Source organism: Perognathus longimembris, chromosome 7 (genome assembly GCF_023159225.1).
Source record: "Perognathus longimembris pacificus isolate PPM17 chromosome 7, ASM2315922v1, whole genome shotgun sequence".
In the NCBI taxonomy this organism is placed as follows: Eukaryota; Metazoa; Chordata; class Mammalia; order Rodentia; family Heteromyidae; genus Perognathus; species Perognathus longimembris.
Window position 1 is genome coordinate 25,259,315 of NC_063167.1, and position 21,290 is coordinate 25,280,604.

Here is a 21,290-nt window from a genome sequence, read left to right on the forward strand (position 1 = left end):
AAAAGGCAATGTTTATTTTTGAGTGTCCTAAAGAAAGTATATTTTGGGGAAGGAGCCATTCAGGCAGCTCCATTTATGGTTGAGCAATGCTTGGTATTCTACCGAGGGAGCAAAGAAACAGTGGGGAAGAGCTTAACATTTGGAGTTTTCACCTCTTGATCTCTTCATTCAGAGATGATTAGGGACACCTCATTAGCCATCCGAGGGGAACAAGTATTTCCTGGACTTATTTGAGCCTCAGTCCACATCCTGGGCGTCTTCTGTTCTCCCAGGCTGCTGAATCACCACCTAGGAATGGCAGTAGCCAGGTTGCCGCCTGGAGCACCTGGAGCGCTGTTGGCATGTTGTGCTGTTGACTGGTCTTGGTCTCTTAGACACAGTTTGGGCCTCTTCTCTTCTGGCTGTTGGAGTGATAGGCTGAGTCTTAGCTCTTTCTCCAGCTTGTTCCACAAAGCACTGACCTACTTTTCAGGGACAATTAAGTGTTTGTGAGCAAAGGAAGGCGGTGACCTGAGTGAAGGTGAAGCTGAGCTGCATTTAGCAAACATTGGAGTTACTTTTTCCATCTCACACAGCAGGGCCCATCTCAGTCCAACAGCAGGATGAGACTGATGTGGGGGCCACATTCCAAGATGCTTATCCAGATGGCCAACCAACTATTGAATTCTTACTCTTTTTATCAATGGACTTTACTATTAAAAGTTAAAGTTACCTTTCACGGTCATTGCACTCTTTGTCTTTTGAATGATAGGAGAAAGGTTGGAAGTGAATTGTCAGTGTGAGCCACTAGTAGTGTTCTGTTAATTTGTAACATCTGAGAGGATTTGAGAGGGTTTGAATCTTTTTTTTTGTACTGGGCTGGTATTGTAGGTTAGATGGGAGCCCTGATTTTTAGGGAACCAAGTAAGTAAACAGCTTATTTAGGTTTCCTGTACTTCAGAGGCAACAAATAAAGGATTAGGTCAATCATGTTTTTTTTCTTCTTTCCCTTTCCCTCTTTTTTTCTTGTCTGTCTGTCCTTGCTTACTTGCTCACTCACTCGCTTACTTTTTCCCTCTGTCTCTCTTCCCTTCCTTCTTTTCTTTTTTTCTCCCTTTTCTCCTCTCCCCCTCCCCTTTCCTCCTCTCCCCTTCCCCTTTCTTTTTAAAAAAATTTTCCTTGGGCTGGGTATGGAACAAAGGGTAAGCACAAGGGTGCATGCTAGGCAAGCACTCTACCATGACACCTTCAACCTTCCAATTTTCAGTGAAAGGAAGTGAACCCTCTCATTCTGATGCTGGGTATTACTTACCTTATTAGCAGGCTCCTGTTTTTGCTTTGCTGTTGAATTGTGATTATTATGCTGGAGTTGTTCTTCCTGTTGTACCTTACCAGTGGGGGCTTCACAGAGTCCAGGTTTAAGGCCTTGGGGGAAAACAGTGACTCTTGTCCTACATTGACTGACCCAAGATGCTGTGGGAATTGCCAAACTAGCAATTAAGCAGTTTCTTAAACTTTTGATTTCAGCAACTCCACATACATGAGAATGTTCACCTCTGTTAATTAAAAGAAAAATTATTGACATGTCCAGCAAAGCACATCAGATCTCAAAGCATAAGAGACCGCCCCCCCCCCCCCAGCATTGGGATTACTTCTATCAATCTTTGAAGTGTCAGCTCCATTTAAACAACCCATTTTCTATATCAAACATGGCCTGGAAAGTGAACCTGGCATCAGTCCTGGTCATACAGATGGCCACATCTTCTGGGTGAAGGGTATTTTAAATGACCTGAAATTGCTCTATTCCTCCTAAAAACCCAGATTCTGTGCACAACCCCCTTTCTTTTACTTTTTATGTTCTTTTTGGTCTGTGAGATCTTGTATTTCCCAATGCTGTCTACCACACTGTTTCTGGGGTTGATGCTTCCTTGATCTAGTGTTTTTTTGTTTTTTCTTTTTCTTTTCTTCTGCATACTCCTTCCCTTTCTTCAAGGCTGGATCCATATTCATTTTTTGCACTGAGCTACTGGGTGCTGCATCATACTGCTGACCAACTCCTTTATAGATTCATGAGTGCCAGCCACAGCTTGGCTTACCCTGCCCAGAAATCTTTTTATTCTTTTGTCCTACAGCAACTATTCCAGATTGCTTCCACTGTCCTCAAACTCTTCACTGCATCTCATCTTGTAAACTCTCAACCAGTTATTCTGTTTTAGCCCCACATTTTTTTATGTATCAGTTTACCTGTAGCCTTACTGACTTTACTTCATTCTCTCCAAGTTTAGAAGCAGGTTCTGGAAGCATGTATAGATATTACTTTATATACTTAGTTTCTCCTCTCTAGTGACTGTTTATAGGTTTGCTTCGCCCTAAGAAAAAAATTTTAAGTTTATCTCATTTTTTTTTTTGGCCAGGCTAGCACTCTCTAACACTTGAGCCACAGCGTCACTTTTTGGCCATTTTCCCTATATGTGGTGCTGGGGAATTGAACCCAGGGCTTCATGTACACGAGACAAGCACTCTTGCCACTAGGCCATATCCCCAGCCAGTTTATCTCATTTTTTAAAAAAAGCCCTTCAACTCTAATAGCCTCTCACATTTTTTTAGTCTTCTTGACCCATCACAGCCAGGCTTTGTGCCCATCATGTGAAAAAAAAAAAATCCCTGAAGTTGCTATCACTTGTGATGACCCACTTGCAGAATTCAGTAGCCTCTTTTTGGTTCTCATGCTGTGTGGCCTTGTCACAGTATTTGATATCTTTGGGCCCCCTTTTCCCCCCCTCAGTCTGCATTTTAAAAAATGATTTCCCCCACTTTAAAACCTACAGAAATTCAAATGTATCCCATCCCAAACTGAACTTATGGGCTGGGAATATGGCCTAGTGGCAAGAGTGCTTGCCTCCTACACATGAAGCTCTCAGTTCGATTCCCCAGCACCACATATATGGAAAACGGCCAGAAGGGGCGCTGTGGCTCAGGTGGCAGAGTGCTAACCTTGAGCGGGAAGAAGCCAGAGAAGGTGCTCAGGCACTGAGTCCAAGGCCCAGGACTGGCCAAAAAAAACAAAACAAAACAAACTGAACTTATCATCATCTCCCATTTTGCCTATACCCAAACCTGCTTCTCTTCCTATACTCACTTGGGATACCAAGCCACTCTCCACCTGTTTGCCCAAGCTAGGAAATTCAGTTTTGTTTGTGCGCTCCAGTTGGATACAAAATTCTGTTTGTCCAACCCAGAAAAATCTCAGCAACCGTCTTTTTCTGGCTGGACCTACTGCCTATTCCAGATCTTCATCTTCTCTGGCTTTTGCCAGTGATCATGCCACATCCCTTAAAAAATGCATTCTTACTTTCATCTTTGGTTTGTGCTGCTTCTTCGACCTTGAGTGAACTTTCTGCTTTACCGGCCTCACATGCTTCTTCATACTGTAAAGCAATCTTTAGCTCTGATGAACTGGTTTTTATGGTATTCTGCTTCCTGTCTGCCACAACTTTACATCTAGTTCTTAGGGTGCTTTACACATTCTTTTGTATTTTTACTTATCATCTTATTTGCAGTTATCTGTTTGTCTGGCTCTTCTAGACAGGAGTTCAGTAAAGGAAGACTATACCTTTTTCATCTTGGCTTCTTTGGTTGCATTGTGTTTCAGTAAAGTTTTTATCCCCAGATAAAAACTGTTGGATATTAGTTGTAATAATCTCCACCCTCCCTGTGTGTGTGTGTGTGTGTGCACATGCATGTGTGCAGTCGTGAAGCCTGAACTTGGGGACTGGGCTCTGTCCCTGAGCTTTTTTCCTCAAGCTAGCACTCTTACCATTGGAGCCAAGTTCTGTTTTTGGCTCTTTTGATGGTCAATTGGAGATAAGAGTCTCATGGATTTACCTGTCCAGTCTGACTTCAAATCACAGTCCTCAGGTCTCCGCTTTATGAGTAGCAAGAATTACAGGTTGTGAGCCACCAGTGCCTGACCCACTCTTCCTTTTTATTTTACAAAATGGTCATGTTTATTGTGGGAAAAGTGTAAAATAAACAAAAGCATAAAACTAAAATAACCTACTGTCCTACTATTTATAACCACTGTAAACTTTTTTTTTGGATTTGTATATAAGCCCTTCACATCTGCATATAGAATTTTGCCCACTGTTCACAATTTGCCTTAGCTATCTAAGGAACTGCTTCTGATGCTCCACCAGAAGTTAGTTTCTAGTTTCTTAAATGCTAATGATCTTTTGTTCTGTATAATTTATATTTCATATTAGCGTCCTATTATTATGAATTCACTGTTTTCCTCTACAGGATTGGAAGCTCCTATAATTTGGGAACTTTCATAAATTTTTTTTACCTCATTAGTTTACTATTATGTATATGTGTCCAAAATTATTTAGTGATTTCTGGCGTGAATGGAACCTGCTTTTATTTATTTTATTTTATTTTTTTGCTGTACTGAGGTTTTAATTGAGAGCCTCATGCTCACTAGACAAGCACTTTACACATGAGTTATGGCTCCAGACTTTTTTTATATTGGTGTGCACTGGTTCTTTTCATATAGGTTCTGTGCCGGGGCCTGTGTCTAGACCATGATCTGCTTATTTTATGCTTCCCATCATCATAGCTGGGACGATGTATGAATGTCACCATGCCTAGCTCCTTCTGTTGGTTGAGATGGAATCTTGCAGACTTTTTCTGCTTGGTTGGATTTAAACTGCAATTCTCCCCACCGCAACCTCCCAAACAGCTACAATTGCGAATGTGAGCCAACAGTGTCTGGCTGGATTCTACTTTAAAAGTACTAGCATAACACATTAATAATTATTGTATACCTAACACCTAATAAAATTTTTGCTTATTTTATGTTCATTTTCCTTTTTATGCTTAATAATTAAGATATATTATGGGAGGGGAAGGGAAAAGCAAAGCAGGAAATGAAAATTCCCTTTCATGGCTATTTTTTGTTAGTCTCCAGATTCTTTTCTTTTTAATTTATTTTTATTAATTTACTTTTTATTATTATAAAGGTGATGTACAGAGTGGTTACTGATTCATAAGTTAAGTAATGATACACTTCTTTTTGGACAATTTTCACCTCTTCCCTTGTTCTCTCCCAGTTTTTCCCTCCTGTTCCTACCTACAGGTTGTATAGTTCATTTTTAGCATTGTGTCTAGTGAGTACCACTGCTACATTTATTCACCTTTTGTCCTTCCATTTCTGTTCCTTCTCAAAGACAGATAAGCGAACAAACAAGCAAATAGAAAAAGAAAAACAACAACAAAGAGAAAACGTGTTGTTTCCATTTCCTGGGGTTCATTTTGATAAATATTACTTTATATGATCAGAGGCACATAGGCATTGTGCCTTTGTGTTCTTCCCCTAAGAGTATCCTTCACTGGTCTCACTGTGTGTGAATACCTAACAGTTCTGTGTAATTTATCATGTCTCAGTTTTCCAGACTCTTTTTTTCTTTTTTACAGTCCTGAGGCTTGGACTCAGGGCTTGAGCACTGTCCCTGACTTCTTTTTGCTCTACTACTTGAGCCACAGCGCCACTTCTGGCCTTTTCTGTTTATGTGGTGCTGAGGAATCAAACCTAGGGCTTCATGCATGCAAAGCATGAAGCCATATTCCCAGCCTCTTTCCAGGTACTTAACAGTGAAGTATTCCTGTCTAGCTTCCATCCAGCTCCTTCTGGTCTGCTGAAATTGTTGCTGTCAAGATCATTAATCACCATCTAATTGCCAAATCCAATGGCAAATTTTCAGCTCTAATCTTCTTGACCTTTTTAGGCACCTAATACTGTGAAACACTCCATCTTTCTTGAAAGTTTTTCTCCTTTTATATAATCTTTTGTGATCTGATCTCTCCTAGTTTTCTTCCTTCTTTATTTCCTGATTCACTTTCCTTTACTGAACCATTAAATAAAGATGCTTTCTAGAGCTGGGCTCTAGTCTTAGGAGGCTGAGATCTGAGTATTGTTTGAAGCCAGCCAAAGCATGAAAGTCTGTCACTCTTACCGCCAAAGTGGTGGTGTGGAGCTGTGGCTCAATTGGTAGAATGACACCCTTGAGCAAAAAAGCTAAGGGACAGCACCTAGTCCCTGAGTTCAGGCCCTAGTAGCAATACACACATGCACACACCCATACACTTTTGTCTTTGGCCCTCTATATTTTTTCTTAAGGAATCTCATTCATATTTATCTGCTGTGAGGACTCTGGACCAGGTTTCCTTTTTGCTGTTGTTTTTGGTCATGGGGCTTGAACTCAGGGCCTGAGTTTCTTTCCTGAGTGACTTTATCTTTGAGTACCAGAGAGCTTCTTTTGGATGTCTTGTGGGTATCATTTACTCAATATTTTACACACTGAATCTTTATCTTCACTCTGGTAAACCTTTTTTCTCCTATTTCTTATTTTATTTAAGGCATTACCTTTTACCTAGTTGTACACATGAGATATTTGAGAATCACTTGACAATCTTCTTTCTTTTTTTCCTTCTACCCTACTCCACCCAACTCAAATAAAACTGTGATTAAGTATGGTATAATTCTCCTTCATATCTCATATCCCTTCATTTCTTCTGATCTCAGTGTAGCTTTCTTTGAGATTATATTCTTTCTCAGCATGACATTATAAAAGTGTCCAAACTGATCTCCTGCCTTTTTCCTTGCTTCTACCACTTTCACTCCTTCCAGAATATTCTTTGTAAAATCAAAATCTGATTACAAAGAAAGTTACACCCAAACTTAAACCCTTTCAATGTCTTTCCATTGTTTTTTTTTTTTTTTTTTTGGCCAGTCCTGGGCCTTGGACTCAGGGCCTGAGCACTGTCCCTGGCTTCTTCCCGCTCAAGGCTAGCACTCTGCCACTTGAGCCACAGCGCCACTTCTGGCCGTTTTTTCTGTATATGTGGTGCTGGGGAATCGAACCTAGGGCCTCATGTATCCGAGGCAGGCACTCTTGCCACTAGGCTATATCCCCAGCCCCTCTTTCCATTGTTTTTAAGGGTGAGGAATCGAATCCAGGGCTTCATGTATACGAGGCAAGCACTCTTGCTACTAGGCCATATTCCCAGCCCTTAGGGTGAATTCTTATTTCTTTAGTGTGGCATGCAATGCTTTTATGTATTACCATCCCTCCAAGGTAGAGAGCACCCTACATTCCAGCCATATCAAATGATTTCATGCTCCTTAAATACATAACATTCCCTCTTTTCCACTGTCTGAAGCACTTCTGTTCCCGTCAATCTCTGAGGTTGTAGTTAAGAATAATCTTCTTGAGGAAGCCTCCCCATGCCATATATTTAGCCAGTACCCTAATAATGTGCAGTTATGATATTAGAAATCTTTTGCTATGTAAAAATGCTACAATGATGGGCTGGGGATATGGCCTGGTGGCAAGAGAGCTTGCCTCGTATACATGAGGCCCTGGGTTCGATTCCCCAGCACCACATATACAGAAAATGGCCAGAAGTGGCGCTGTGGCTCAAGTGGCAGAGTGCTAGCCTTGAGCAAAAGGAAGCCAGGGACAGTGCTCAGGCCCTGAGTCCAAGGCCCAGGACTGGCCAAAAAAAAAAAAAAAAAAAAAAAAAAAAAGCTACAATGAGTGGCTGAGTGTGGTGTCTCATCCCTATTGTTAATTCTAGCTACTTAAGAGAGGAAGATTGGGACCAAGCCAGGAAAAAGTTAGTGATAACCTCATCTCACAACCAAACTTGGTATAGTAGTTCACACATGTGATCCTTGATACAGAGATGTACAGAGGAGAGTATGGTATAAGAGCTCCCTGGGTAAAAGTGAGATCATACCTGAAAAATAAACTAAAAGCAAAAAGGGCTAGGGGTGTGACTCAGATATGAGCGCACCTTCCTAGTAAGTATAACACCCTGAGTTCAAACCCCAATATTGCCAAATAAATAAATAAGAAAATAAGTAAAGCTACAATGAAAACTCTTGTATGTGTGTCATTTTGCCTATTTGTATCCTTAGGGAAAACTTTTAGATGTGGAATTGTGGGGTCAAAGGCTATAGATATTTATAAATTTGATGAATAGATCAATCTATTGGTACTGGTACTGAGGTTTGAATTCTTGTTTTGCTTTTTTGCTCAAGGCTGGCATTCTATCACTTGAGCCACACCTGTACTTCCTGCTTTTTACTGGATAACTGGAAATAAGAATCTTCTTGGATTTGTCTGCCTGGGCTGGCTTTGAACCTGATTCTTAGCTCTCAGCCTTCTGAGTAGCTAAGATTACAGGCATGTGCCACTGGTACTCAGCTACTTTAATCTTATAAATTAATATTGGAAGTATTCAAAATGGAGAGACAAAGGATAAAAGACAAACCAATGCAACAGCAATACTTACAAAACTATATGCTGCAAACCAACTGTACAACTCATTGGTGGGGGGAGAGGTGGGGAGGTGAGAAGGCAGGGGGAGGGGGTGGAAATGAGGGAGGAGGTAACAAGTTGGATAAAAAATGTACACACTGAAACTAACCCCTCTGTACATCACTTTTGTCGGGATCTCTGAGGCCCCTTCTCCTCACTTCTCCGGAGGAGATGCTCAAATGTTGGGGTCTCGAGGACCCCTCCCCCCCCCATCTCCCAGGGGGAATGCCTGAACCTCGATTCTATGGAAGAAACTCCGCCCTACCCCTCATACCGGCAGGAGTAAGGCGTGTCCTTTCTGGACTGCTCTAGGCTGAAGTGGGATGCTGAAATCCCTTCCTCGGCCCCCCATAATGTGTCAGGAACCGCAGGACAAAGATAACGGGAGACGGCTGGATGGTTGAATGAGTCTCAAAGGATTTAATTGGGAGGGGGGTTTATATAGCGGTAATGGCAGGAAAGGGAAGGACTTGGGCCATTGGCTAAGCCGGGCTGCCCATCAGGTGATGTCATGAAACTTCCGTTGTGGGCTGGACAACCCTATCATGGTGGCACGCACGTGTTCACCCCCCAGGGGTGGGGGGCTTCTTTTCTGGTTGAGGCCGGAAGGTGGGAGGGGCTCCCTCCCACACTGTCCCAGGGCTGGGGGAAGGGCAGCGTCTCGCTCTTGGCGCCCTTCCCCCACCAAGGCCAAAACTGAGTCCCCAACAACTTTGACAACAAAGAAATAAATAAATTTAAAGAGAATAGAAGTAAATAGATAAACCTTAAAAAAGAATGCCTATTAAAGGTTAAGAAGTGTTCTTTTTTTTTTTTCCCCACTAATCCTGGGCCTTGAACTCAGGGCCTTAGCACTGCCCCTGGCTTCTTTTTTGCTCAAGGCTGGCACTCTACCACTTGAGCCACAGTGCCACTTTTGGCCTTTTCTATGTATGTGGTGCTAGGAATCAAAACCAGGGCTTCTTGTATACGAGGCAAGCACTCTTGCCACTAGGCCATATTCCTAGCCCCTTAAGAAATGTTCTGAAAAAAATATTTGAAGCATATACAAGCACAGCTATAGGAGATACAGATGTGCCCATTATTCATTAAACTGATGTTGATGTTCTCATTGAGATTCTATCAGGAATTTTTAGCACTTAGGTAATTTATGGTGGTGCTCTCCTACAAATTTCTCAGAACTCATACTTTTGAGTTACCATTATACCCTGTCTTGAGCTTTTAAAAAATAGTGTCCGTACTGGGAATATGGCCTAGTGGTAGAGTGCTTGCCTTGTATACATGAAGCCCTGGGTTCAATTCCTCAGCACTATATATATAGAAAAAGCCAGAAGTGGCGCTGTGGCTCAAGTGGTCGTGTACTAGCCTTGAGCAAAAAGAAGCCAGGCACAGTGCTCAAACCCTGAGTCCAAGCCCCAGGACTGGCAAAAAAAAAAAAAAAAAAAAAAAAAATAGTGTCATTGTTAGCAAAAAGCAGCTTCAAAGGAAAATTCCATTATACTGTTTTTAGAATCAGGAATCTGAATTCTTAAAATTTGTTTATTTTGTCTCTTTCCTCTGTTCAAAAACAACAAAAGAATGCTACTGGAAGTTGGTGGTCTTTTTTTGAATACATGTTTGCTTTTCTGGCAGAGGAGTCCAGGTGAATTGAGCCAGCAAGCTTTATTCTCCTAGGTTTGTTAGAATAACCAAATGTGATTTTCCTAAAAAGGCAGCTTATCTTTTTCTGACTTGGAAGCACAGCTGTATCCTCTGGAAACTGGCAGAGCTGATGATTGATACTGTTTTTAGAGGAGTGTGAAGCTGTTGACTTGTTATACCTGGCTGCTGAACTGTTTCAATTGTTTTGTTGAAATAACTTGCCTGCCTTCTCATCTCTGCTGGTGGTTCATAATGTCATCTTGTGGATGACTTTTTTTTTCTTTTGATGGTACTAGGGATTGAACTCAAAGCCATGTGCTTACTAGGTAAATGTTCTATCCATTTGAGCCACACCCCTGTTCTTTTTGGGGTTTTTTTTTGCCAGTCCTGGGCTTAAACTCAGGACCTGAGCACTGTCCCTGGCTGCTTTTTGCTCAAGGCTAGCACTCTAGCTCTTGAGTCACAGCACCACTTCTGGCTTTTTCTGTTTATGTGGTACTGAGGAACCCAGGGCTTCATGCATGCTAGGCAAGCACTCCACCACTAAGCCACATTCCCAGGCCCCCCCCCCCCATTCTTTTATTTTTAATTTAATTAAAAAAGTTTTTGATTGAGTCTCATGGGGACTATTCTGCCTGGGCTGGCTTCAAACCTTGAGCCTCAGATCTCAGCCTCCTGAATAGCTAGGATTATAGGCATGAGCCATCAGCATCCAACTTGTTTTCTTTTCTTTTTCCTTCCTTCCTTCCTTCCTTCCTTCCTTCCTTCCTTCCTTCCTTCCTTCCTTCCTTCCTTCTTTCCTTCTTCCCTCCCTCCCTCCCTTCCTCCTTCTCCTCCTCCTCCTCCTCTTCCTCCTCCTCCTCCTCCTCCTCTTCCTCCTCCTTTTTTTTTTTTTTAATAGGACCACAATCCTCCTACTTGTGTCTCCTTTGTAGATAGGACTACAGGTATACCTTTATTCCCAGCTTACTGATTGAGAAAGGGGGTCTGGCTGGCCTGGCCTCTCAAGTAACTGGGATTGAAGACAGGAACTACTGTGCCAGACCTGGTTGATGACTCTTATCTCTCTGATCTTTTTCTTAGGTCTTCAGGATCCTTGACAGTGAGACTTTTAGGTTATTTTATCATTTTATAAACAGAGGGAACTTTAGTCTTAGGTAGGGCTGCCATCTGAATTCATGTAGATACAGGTTCACACCCTAGTAGTTTTTTTGTTTGTTTTTTGCCTTTTCTACTTTGCTCAGTATTCCTACTCTGTTCCGTCTTATTCATAAGCAGTAAATGGAAATGCTATGGACCACATAGCCAAAAGGAGAGTGAGCTGATTGGAAGGTGTGTGTCCTAAAAGCAAGGGACCTCTTTAAGGTTATTGTCAGGGGCTGTGGTATAGTCTGGCCTAATCTACACCATGTATCTCTGCAGGCCTGGGAGGGGCAGAATTCACTGAACACTTTTGGGCATACCTTCCCTTTAGCTACTTTCTCTTCCCAATAAGCATGATACATGAATTCTTCTGTCTTCTCCTCATTGCCCCATGTAGAGGTAGCATTGGCTTTAGGACAGTCCTTTTTTTCATATGGTGAACTCATTTTTTTCCCAGCTGACCAGAGTACCACTCTATAATCCAACCCTTTCTCCCTGTCCCTATTGCCAGGGGGAAACAATGAAGAAAGTGATCTTTGTTGTTCCCCGAATAGGTCTCTGAACCTGGCACTGCTCTTGTTACTGAAAGTAACTTCTGAAGTCACTAAGCACAATTTTGCTCTCTTCCTAGGTCAGCAGCTGCTTTTAGGTAATGGTGAAAATGAGCTGTCAGGGGTCAGTTGTGCCTCAAAGAACATTGTGTATTTATATGATGTGGTACTGTGTCTTGAAACCTCTTTGGGCTTATCTGAGAGTGAGCAGTTGGGGAGTCAACTGTACACTTAGCTTAGTTTTCCTTTTCTCTTTTTCTTTCTTTCTTCTTCTTCTTTTTTTTTTTTTTTTGGTTAGTCAGAGGGCTTGAACTCAGGGCTTGGGCACTGTGCCTGAGTTTTTCTGCTCAAGGCTAGCTCTCTACCACTTTGAGCCACTCTTAATCTGGAGATAGGAGTCTCCCAGACTTTTCTGCCCTGGCTGGCTTTGAACTATGATCCTCAGATCTCAGCTTCCTGAGAAGCTAGGAGTATAGGCATGAGCCACCAGTGCCTGGCTCATGACCTGCATCTTTGAGCCCCAGGAGACATTTCCATTTGTTCTTCCTCCTGCATTTTGTTGATGTTGAGTTCTGTGTCCCTGCCACCTAGGCCAGTGCCTGGTACCTGGTGAGTGTGAGAATGAGTGATTGGGCAAATTTCTTAATCTGGCTGTTCAGACTTGGTATCTCTGACCTAATATACAGGTGCCCAGTGGAAAGCACTGATTTCTAAAGACGTCTTAGGGAACTATGAGAACTACAAGTAAGGGTTCTTTCTCTTTTCCTTGCCCTAGATCCTTCTTAATTCTGCTGGCAAGCTTGTGTTCTTCTTTAGGAACAGTATCCTGAACCTGACTCAGGCCTTCATTTCAGCTCATGGCTCTTGTCCTCTCTGGAAGGACAGGGTATTTCTTTTCAGTAATCACCCCATCACTAAGAGTCACAAGCCACAGGACTATACCTCATGCACTGTAGTCTGGACTTCCTGATCTGGCTGTGTTCTGTCAAGTTCCACTCAACTATTAGGTGTCTGTGCCTTTGTAAGGGCTGGTGGAAACAGCAAAGCCTGTTTTTCCCCTCTGTCAGCAGCTGGCCAGTGAGTGCCTGTGGTTTGCCAGATCTGAAGCTGTCCATATTTTTCTGTATCAAACATTTAGGTCAGAATCTCTGTTGCCACCTGAGAGTACCTCTCACCATTCACCCTTGTGGGTCTTACTGGAAGATAAAAGATGAGCAGCCATAAAGAGTGTACAGAGGTGTTTGGATTATCGTGCTTTGAAATGCTGTTTCTGGGACAGTCTCTGTCACCAAGAATGCAGCTAGTGTCCAGCTCATTGCAGACCCCCCCCCCACCCCCAAGTTGGAACCGTCACTCATTCCATTATTCTAAACATCCTTGTTTTTGTTTATTTTTTATCAGATAACATGCTATTCAACAATTTTAATGGTGAAATACACAGGAAATGACAAACCAACGTGTGTTATCTTTTAAATACACTTAGTTCAAGTGGCTATTTTAAGTCATTTGTTCCTGCAGTTAGATTGCTGTTGTCTAGTCTGCTTTCCTACTTGAGGCGGGAAGAGTCACTGGGTAGACTTCCTGCTGAAAGTCCCAGCTCTTCTCTCTTTGGTCAGTCATTCCTTTATGCTTTATTCTTTCCAGCACCTGTCTTCAAATTGCACTGTGTTAGTTGCTTCCAGATCATGACACAGAAGAGATTGTAGAGATCAGCCTTGAGGGTTTTTTTGGGCCAGTCCTAGAGCTTGAATTCTGGGCCTGGGTGTTGTCCCTGAGCTCCTTTCCTTGAGCTCCTTTCATTCAAGGCTAGTATTCTACGACTTGAGCCACAGTGCTACTTCCATTATTTTTTTTTTTTCTGTGATTAATTGGAGATAAGTTTCACAGACTTTCCTGCCCAGGCCGGCTTTGAACTGTGATCCTCAGATCTCTGCCTCCTGGGTAGCTAGGATCACAGGCATGAGCCACTCACTCCTGGCAGTCCTGAATTCCTTCCTTCCTTCCTTCCTTCCTTCCTTCCTTCCTTCCTTCCTTCCTTCCTTCCTTCCTTCCTTCCTTCCTTCCTTCCTTCCTTCCCTCCCTCCCTCCCTTCCTTCCTTTGTTGATTTTGGGGCTTGAACTCTGGGCCTGGGCGTTGTCCCTGAGCTCTTTAGGTCAAGGCTAGTGCTGTACCATTTGAGCCATAGCACCATTTTCTGTTTTCTGGTGGTTAATTGGAGATAAGAGTCTCATGGATTTTCCTGCCTGGGCTGGCTTGGGACCGAGGTCCTCAGATCTCAGTCTCCTGAGAAGCTAATATTATAGGCATGAGCCATCGGCACCTGGCAGCCCTGAATTTCTTTACTTGAGGTTACAAAAGTTTATATATAAGTGAATATGCTCCTATATTCTTATTTTTAATCACATTCTCAGTGGAGCTTGTGAAAAATGAATTAGCATTTTATAAGAATTTTGAACAGGGGGGGCTGGGGATATGGCCTAGTGGCAAGAGCGCTTGCCTCGTATACTTGAAGCCCTGGGTTCGATTCCCCAGCACCACGTATACAGAAAATGGCCAGAAGTGGCACTGTGACTCAAGTGGCAGAGTGCTAGCCTTGAACAAAAGGAAGCCAGGGACAGTGCTCAGGCCCTGAGTCCAAGGCCCAGGACTGGCAAAAAAAAGAAATTTGAACAGGGGCTGGGGATATGGCCTAGTGGCAAGAGTGCTCGCCTCGTATACATGAGGCCCTGGGTTCAATTCCCCAGCACCACATATATAGAAAATGGCCATAAGTGGCGCTGTGGCTCAAGTGGCAGAGTGTTAACCTTGAGCAAAAAGAAGCCAGGGACAGTGCTCAGGCCCTGAGTCCAAGCCCCAGGACTGGCCAAAAAAAAAGAATTTTGAACAGTTCACATTCTAGTAGCAAAGTTAAATTTTGAGACAGAGTTTGAGTCTATATATTGATTCTATAACTGAAGTTCTTTCCACTGAACTTTGCTTATCTGTACTTTTCCTGGAGAAACAACTAGAATAACCTCAGGAAAAAAAGCAAGATCTGAATTTTATTTAGTATTTGTCTTTCTCAATCTACAGCCTTATTTCTTAGATGAGGAATCCAGGCTCCATGTGTCATTCTAATAGCAGTGTATCATAGAATCTCTATTTGACTTTTTCTTTTTTTTTCTTTTTGGTGATAGCCCTGGGGCTTGAACTCAGGGCCTAGGCACTATCCCTGAGCTACTTTTGCTCAAGCTAGTACTCTACCACTTGAGCCACTGCTTTACTTCTGGCTTTTTTTTTTTTTAAGGCAATTTATTGGAAATAAAAGTCTCACATCTTTCTACTTAAGTCAGTTTCATGATTCTCAGATCTCAGCCTCCTGAAGTAGCCAGGCGTGAGCCACTGATACTTTTTTTTTTTAATGAAAAACTATGTCTTACTACCTAAATTCTGTTCTTGAAGCATTAAACTCCTTTTTATCATATTTATCTTGCCCATTAAGTTATTTGTCCTTTCTTTCCCTCTCTCTTCTCTCTCTCTCTCTCTCTCTCTCTTTCTCTCTCTCTCTCTCCCTTTTACTGGGGTTGAAACTCAGGACCTTGTATTCAGTGGGCAAATGATTTACCACTTGAACCACACCCCCAGCTCTTTTTGCTTTACTTTAATTTTCAGATAAAGTCTCATACTTTTTTCTCAAGATCTGTCCCACACTGTGATTCTCCTTCTTGTGCCTCTCAAGTTATTCTTTAAGAAAAGCAGTCACAGAGCCAGGTATGATAGATGGTGCATTTCTTATAATCCCCGATACCCAGGAAAACAGAGATCATAGTTGTAGGACAGCCTAGGCTAAAAGTTAGCAAGAACTTATCTCAAACAACAGACTGAGTATGGTGGTCTCAGTTACATGGAAAATAGAGGTGGTATAATTATGGGCCAAGACTAACCCCTTAGTAAAAAGTATGAGACCCTACTTGAAAAATAAGCTACTAGAAAAAAGCGTTAGGGTGTGGCTTAAGTGTAGAGTACTTTCTAGTGAGTGTAAGACCCCAAGTTCAGACACAGTACCACGAAAAGAAGAAAAGGAGAAAGAAAAACCCCAAAGTATATATTTACATTCTCATGACTTCTTCTCAGATTTGTACAAAGTAGCATAAAAGCTTGGATTAGGGTTGTTTTTTAATTAAAAAAGATTCCCTTTTTTCCTGGTTCTGGTGGCTCATGCCCATACTTCTAGCTATTCAGGTGATTGAGATCTGCAGATCCTGGTTCAAAGCCAGCCTGGGCAGACGAATCCAAGGAATTTTTATCTCCAGTTGACAAAAAAAAATTATATATATATATGAAATAGAGATATGGCTCAAATAGTAGAGTTCCATCTTTTTTGGCGGGGGAGGGGCACTGGTCCTGGGGCTTGAACTGGGACCTGTCCGTGAGCTTCTTTGTGCTCAAGGCTAGTGCTCTACCACATGAGCCACAGTGCCACTTCTGGCTTTTTTTTTTTTTTTTTTTGCGTAGTTTATTGGATCTAAGAGTCTTATGGACTTCCCTGCCCAGGCTGGCTTTGAACTGCTATCCTCAGCTGTCAGCCTCCTGAGTTTCTAGCATTACAGATATGAACCACTGCGGCCCAGCTTGTTGTTGTTTTTTTGTGCTGGTGTTCTGAGGCTTGAACTCAGGACCTGGGTGCCATCCCTGAACTTTTTTCTCTCAAGGCTAACACTCTGCCACTTGAGTCACAGTTTCCCTTCTGGCTTTTTGGTGATTCATTTGAGATAAGAGTCTCATGGACTTAGCTGCCTGGGCTGACTTCAAATTGTCATCCTCAGCTCTCAGCCTTCTGATTATTTAGGATTACCGGCAGGAGCCACCAGTGTGCAACTGAGTGCCATTGTTGAGTGGAAAAAGCTAAGGGACAGCGTCTAGGCCCTCTGTTCAAGCCCCATCTTCAATAGCAGCTTCTTATAACAATAAAACAATTTGAAAACAAATCACCTGGTTGAAATAGTACTTCAAAATGGGGGTCACCCAGTGATGTTTTGGCAGCATTTTTTCTCCCCAGTTGTTTAGAAGAATCCTGGGTGTTATGCTTCCAGCATTTAGTGATGAGCCTGACAGTTTCAGCTGTCTTCCTCTCCCTTCCTGGGACTGTGTTGAAATGCAGTGCCCTGCCTTGTGTGGCTGTATTCCAGTTTATAAACATGACTTCTGTAAGAAGGGAGCAAAGTTAGCTGTTTATTTTGTCAAACCTGGCCCTTCGTCATGTGATATTTGCCCAATAGCTCCTGTTGTAGTGACATTCTTGTGGTAAGTGTGGCCCCTTAAAAAACTTATTTTTCAATGTTAAATGAACTTCCAGCTGGTGTCCTGAAAAACATTTAAGCATCTCTCTCTAGAATTTAATCAAGAGAAGCAGTAATACTACTGGAGCCTGGGCCTGGGTCTAGAGCGGAGGTGGCAAATGATAGGCAGGAGCTGTTGTGGTCTCTGGGCTCATTTGCACAGAGGAGGAGCTGGCCTTTCCTGGGGAGGTATTTCCGCTCACTGCAACAAATGAGCGCACACAAAGGGTTGTAATGTAATGAGGCTTCTCTGGTGATGTCACTTGTAAGTGTGGTCAAAGTCCAGTTCTTGGGGTCTAGTAGAAGCAGGAGTAGAGATCAGTTGGTTTGTGTTCTCTCACTTCCCGGCTGTCATTGCACCACACTGCCTACTTCAGTCACTAAACCAACCCAGCCCGGCTGGCCATGAACGCTTATAAGTACCAGAAGTTCCTGGAGGGACTGAACAATCTTAGAGGTATTACAATTTTACTCTGTTCTTTGTCCTTGCTGATTGTATGAACGTTTGTGGTGTGTGTTATGTGAGGGGGTCTTTTATTTTCTATCAACACCTTACAGGCTTAGGAAAGCCCTCCTACTCTTAGCTGACTGTATTCTTTATGTGTTCAGGTAATCATGCAGACAGAATAATTTATAAATGCAATCCTAGGTGAGTAGGAAAGAATACCCGTATTTCAGCAGCAGTCTGTTCTCTAGCTTGAAGGGGCATCTAAGAAATGTCCCTTACTCTCTTGAGCTCAGCAGGGCTCTGGGCACTCCCTTTTTTTCCTAAACCAGCTGGGTGGTGTGGGTGGAAGGCTCTTGCCATGGGGCCCTGCATTCCCACCTATGTGTAGCTAGATTTCTTGGGCAGGGTTGTCTAGTTACCTGTGTCTACAGTGAGTCAGTTTGCCCTTTAGTAGAAAACAGGGAGTGGGAAGAGGGATAGAGGGAGGAGTGCAGGTTGATGGGCTATAAATGCTTTTTGTAAAATATAAAGCAGTGATTTTGAATTGCATAGTTTTTTGAGTTAAAATAATGTTTAAAGGAAAGAATTTTTATTCTTTTTATCATCAATGAAGTCTTCACTGACCATATATGAGTAGAATACTATCAGATAGGACAGTGAAGGATTTTTTTGCCATTGAGAAAAATTACTGAAAATATTTTCATTTGTCTTCTTTAAAAAACAGATGGGCTGTTTCTGTGTGCAGAAGAGGGTGCCCAAACTATCTCTTTCATTAGCAGTGAGGATTCTAGACTCAGAACGTACATAGGGCATGAAGAGAGTGGGAGAATGTAGAGAGTGGGAGAATGTAGAGGGAGGAAAAGAGTAAAAGTGTTGTTTTTTTTTCAGGAATGAGATGAATGGTAGACAAGGTGTGGGTAGGAAATCTGGATTCACTTTCTGCTAAAGTTTGTAGATGCTTAATTTCCCTTCTTTTACTAACTTTTGAAGAGCTCTGTTTCTAGGAAACATGAAAAGCTTTGTGTACTACTAAGGGATATACATGCTGAGCATTCCTTAGTCAATCATCCAAAATCTGAAATCTGAAACTTAGAGAGTGCCATGTCAGCTTTCAAGTTTAAGATTTCTGAGTATTTCAGTTCTCTGGTCTTTGGACTAGGGATGCTCAACCAGTAAAGTCTATGCATATATTCCAAATCTAAAAAGATCTGAAGCACTTCTGGTCTTGAGCATTTCAGATAAGGGATATATCAACCAACATAACCATAATAAAGTACTGCTCTGTTAAGTGTCTGTCTATCTTTTCTTCCTCATTCTCTCTCTGCACCCCACACAACTGTTTCAATTTTTTTATTTCTCAAAAACTTCCAACAGCTGGAGCCAGTCCCTTTTAGGTTCATGGTTCTATATTCTATAAGCTCATCATGTATCAAGTGGGTCTTAGTAAGAATGAATGACATTAACTGTTGCTCTCACTTCCCTGTCAACAGAAGGTTTAGAAGGGCAAAAGGTCTGGATCCTTAATCCAGTCTCACAGGGAAGCAGTGGGAAGAGGGGACAGCAGCTCTTCTAGTTCTTGAGTCTTGTTACGGACTGGATATGGGGAGGTGCTAGAATGTATACTTATCCCATATAAAGGCCCTGTTCTTTGCCATTTTTAGTCTTAGAGAGATCCTTCTGTATTTCTGGGCATGATTATCAGTTTTTTGTGTTTTTTTTTTTTACCAGTCTTTTTTCCTTTTTTGTTTATAAAACACATTACAGGGGCTGGGGATATGGCCTAGTGGCAAGAGAGCTTGCCTCCTATACATGAGGCCCTGGGTTCGATTCCCCAGCACCACATATACAGAAAACGGCCAGAAGTGGCGCTGTGGCTCAAGTGGCAGAGTGCTAGCCTTGAGCAAAAGGAAGCCAGGGACAGTGCTCAGGCCCTGAGTCCAAGGCCCAGGACTGGCCCCCCCCCCAAAAAAAAAAAAAAACACATTACAGAATTATTGAACACAGCCCACATATCTTTTCAGTAGAAGAAGAGGGTCAGAGTAAGAATCTTAAGCTTTGCTTAGGATTTTAGCTTCTTGGTGTAATTTTTATAGCTTGTTATCTGTGCTGTCATTGTTTTGGTAGAAAACTGCTAAGGCTTTCTGAGGATGAACAGGTGGTAGAATGTATGATGGGGGTCCTTCTTGTTCTCCTTTTATAAAATATGCATGGAGGATTGAACCTTTTTTGGGAGGGTCAGTCACGGAGCTTGAACCCTGGACCCTGGGCCTGGGTGCTGTCCCTCAGCTCTTCAGCTCAAGACTAGTACTCTACCTCTTGGGCCACAGTGCCACCTCTGGTTTTCTGGTAGTTAATTGGAGATAAGTGCTTCTTGGACTTTCTTGCCTGGCTGGCTTTGAAACGCGATCCTCAGATCTCAGCCTCCTGCTCCTGAGTAGCTAGGATTATTTCCATTAGCCACTGGTGCCGGCTTTTTTTTTTTTTTTTTGCCAGTGTTGGGTTTTGAACTCATAGCTTAGGCTCATAGCTTAGGCACTGTCCCTGAGCTTCTTTTGCTCAAGGCACGCACTGTACTGCTTGAGCCATAGTGCCACTTCTTGCTTTTTCTGTGTATGTGGTACTGAAGAATTGAACCCAGAGCTTCATGCATGCTAGGCAGGCATTCTACCGCTAAGCCACATTCCCAGCCCTGAATCCTTTTTTATTCCCTAATAAGAGTGGTCTTATTCCCCAGTTTCCTGTGCTCTCCTGACATTCTCAGTCTTGGCTTGATCCTCTCAGGCAAAAAGGTTTGAAATCACACCAAAAGGTTATTTTTTGTTTTTAGAATGATTCTACTGAAACATATTTGACAGTCATGTGATTTTCTTAGTCCACATAGAAAGTGGCTGTTTTTTTTGTTTGTTTGTTTGTTTTTTTCTTTCTCTCTCCTTTGCCCCATTTATGTTAGGAACAAACAGGAAACAGACAAGATGTTAACATACTGTAAGAGTCCTTTATGGTGTTGAAATCAGAGAAAAGACCACAGCACAATTCCCCCTCCATTCTCCCCACTCTAGACACTGGAATTCTACATTATGTCCTCTGGCTTTGTCTGTACCTCTTAAACGGGACTCAGAAGCACTTATTGCTATGGACATTAAACAGGAAGGTGTGTATGGGGGGAGTGTGTGCATGCATGTATGCTAGTACTGAGGCTTGAACTCAGGGCCTGGCACTGTCTCTTAGCTTTTTCACTCAAGGTTGGCATTCTGCCACTTGATCCACAGCTCTACTTCAGGCTTTTTGATTCTTAATTGGAAATAAGAGTCTCACAGACTTTCCTGGTTTGATTTTGAACTGTTGTCCTCAGATCTCAGCCTCTTGAATAGTTAGGGTTATAAGCATGAGCTACTGGCACATGGCTGCATATTTATTAATATTATGAAATAGGGCTGGGAATATGGCCTAGTGGTAAAGGGCTGGCCTCGCATATATGAAGCCCTGGGTTTGATTCCTCAGCACCACATATATAGAAAAAAGCCGGAAGTGGCACTGTGGCTCAAGTGGTAGAGTGCTAGCCTTGAGCAAAAAGAAGCCAGGGACAGTGCTCAGGCCCTGAGTCCACACCTCTGGACTGGCAACAAAAACAAAACAAATAAACAAAAATATTATTATATAGGTTTCTACCTTGTTATTTATTATTTTGTGAGCATACTTTATGATCTTTTTCTGCAGCATGATTTTTTTTTTTTGTACTAATACTGCTCTCACTTTTCTTTTTTCACTCAAGGCTATATAGTACTTTACCACTTGAGCCACACCTTCACTTCCAACTTTTTTTACACA

At 42.3% G+C, this 21,290-nt stretch overlaps 1 protein-coding gene across 7 annotated transcripts in view; it reads left to right on the forward strand.

The window, feature by feature from the left end:
- Macf1 (microtubule actin crosslinking factor 1) overlaps window positions 1-21,290 on the forward strand; it is a 357,403-nt gene that overhangs the window by 57,551 nt on the left and 278,562 nt on the right. Inside the window, exon 1 of one of the 7 annotated variants that reach the window (XM_048350962.1) lies at window positions 16,553-17,471. The exons of the other annotated variants lie outside the window; for them this stretch is intronic. Within the exon in view, the coding sequence (XP_048206919.1) occupies window positions 17,420-17,471 (52 nt within the window). The 5' untranslated portion in view covers window positions 16,553-17,419. Of the gene's footprint in view, window positions 1-16,552; window positions 17,472-21,290 lie in introns of those variants that run through there. 7 annotated transcript variants of the gene reach the window in all.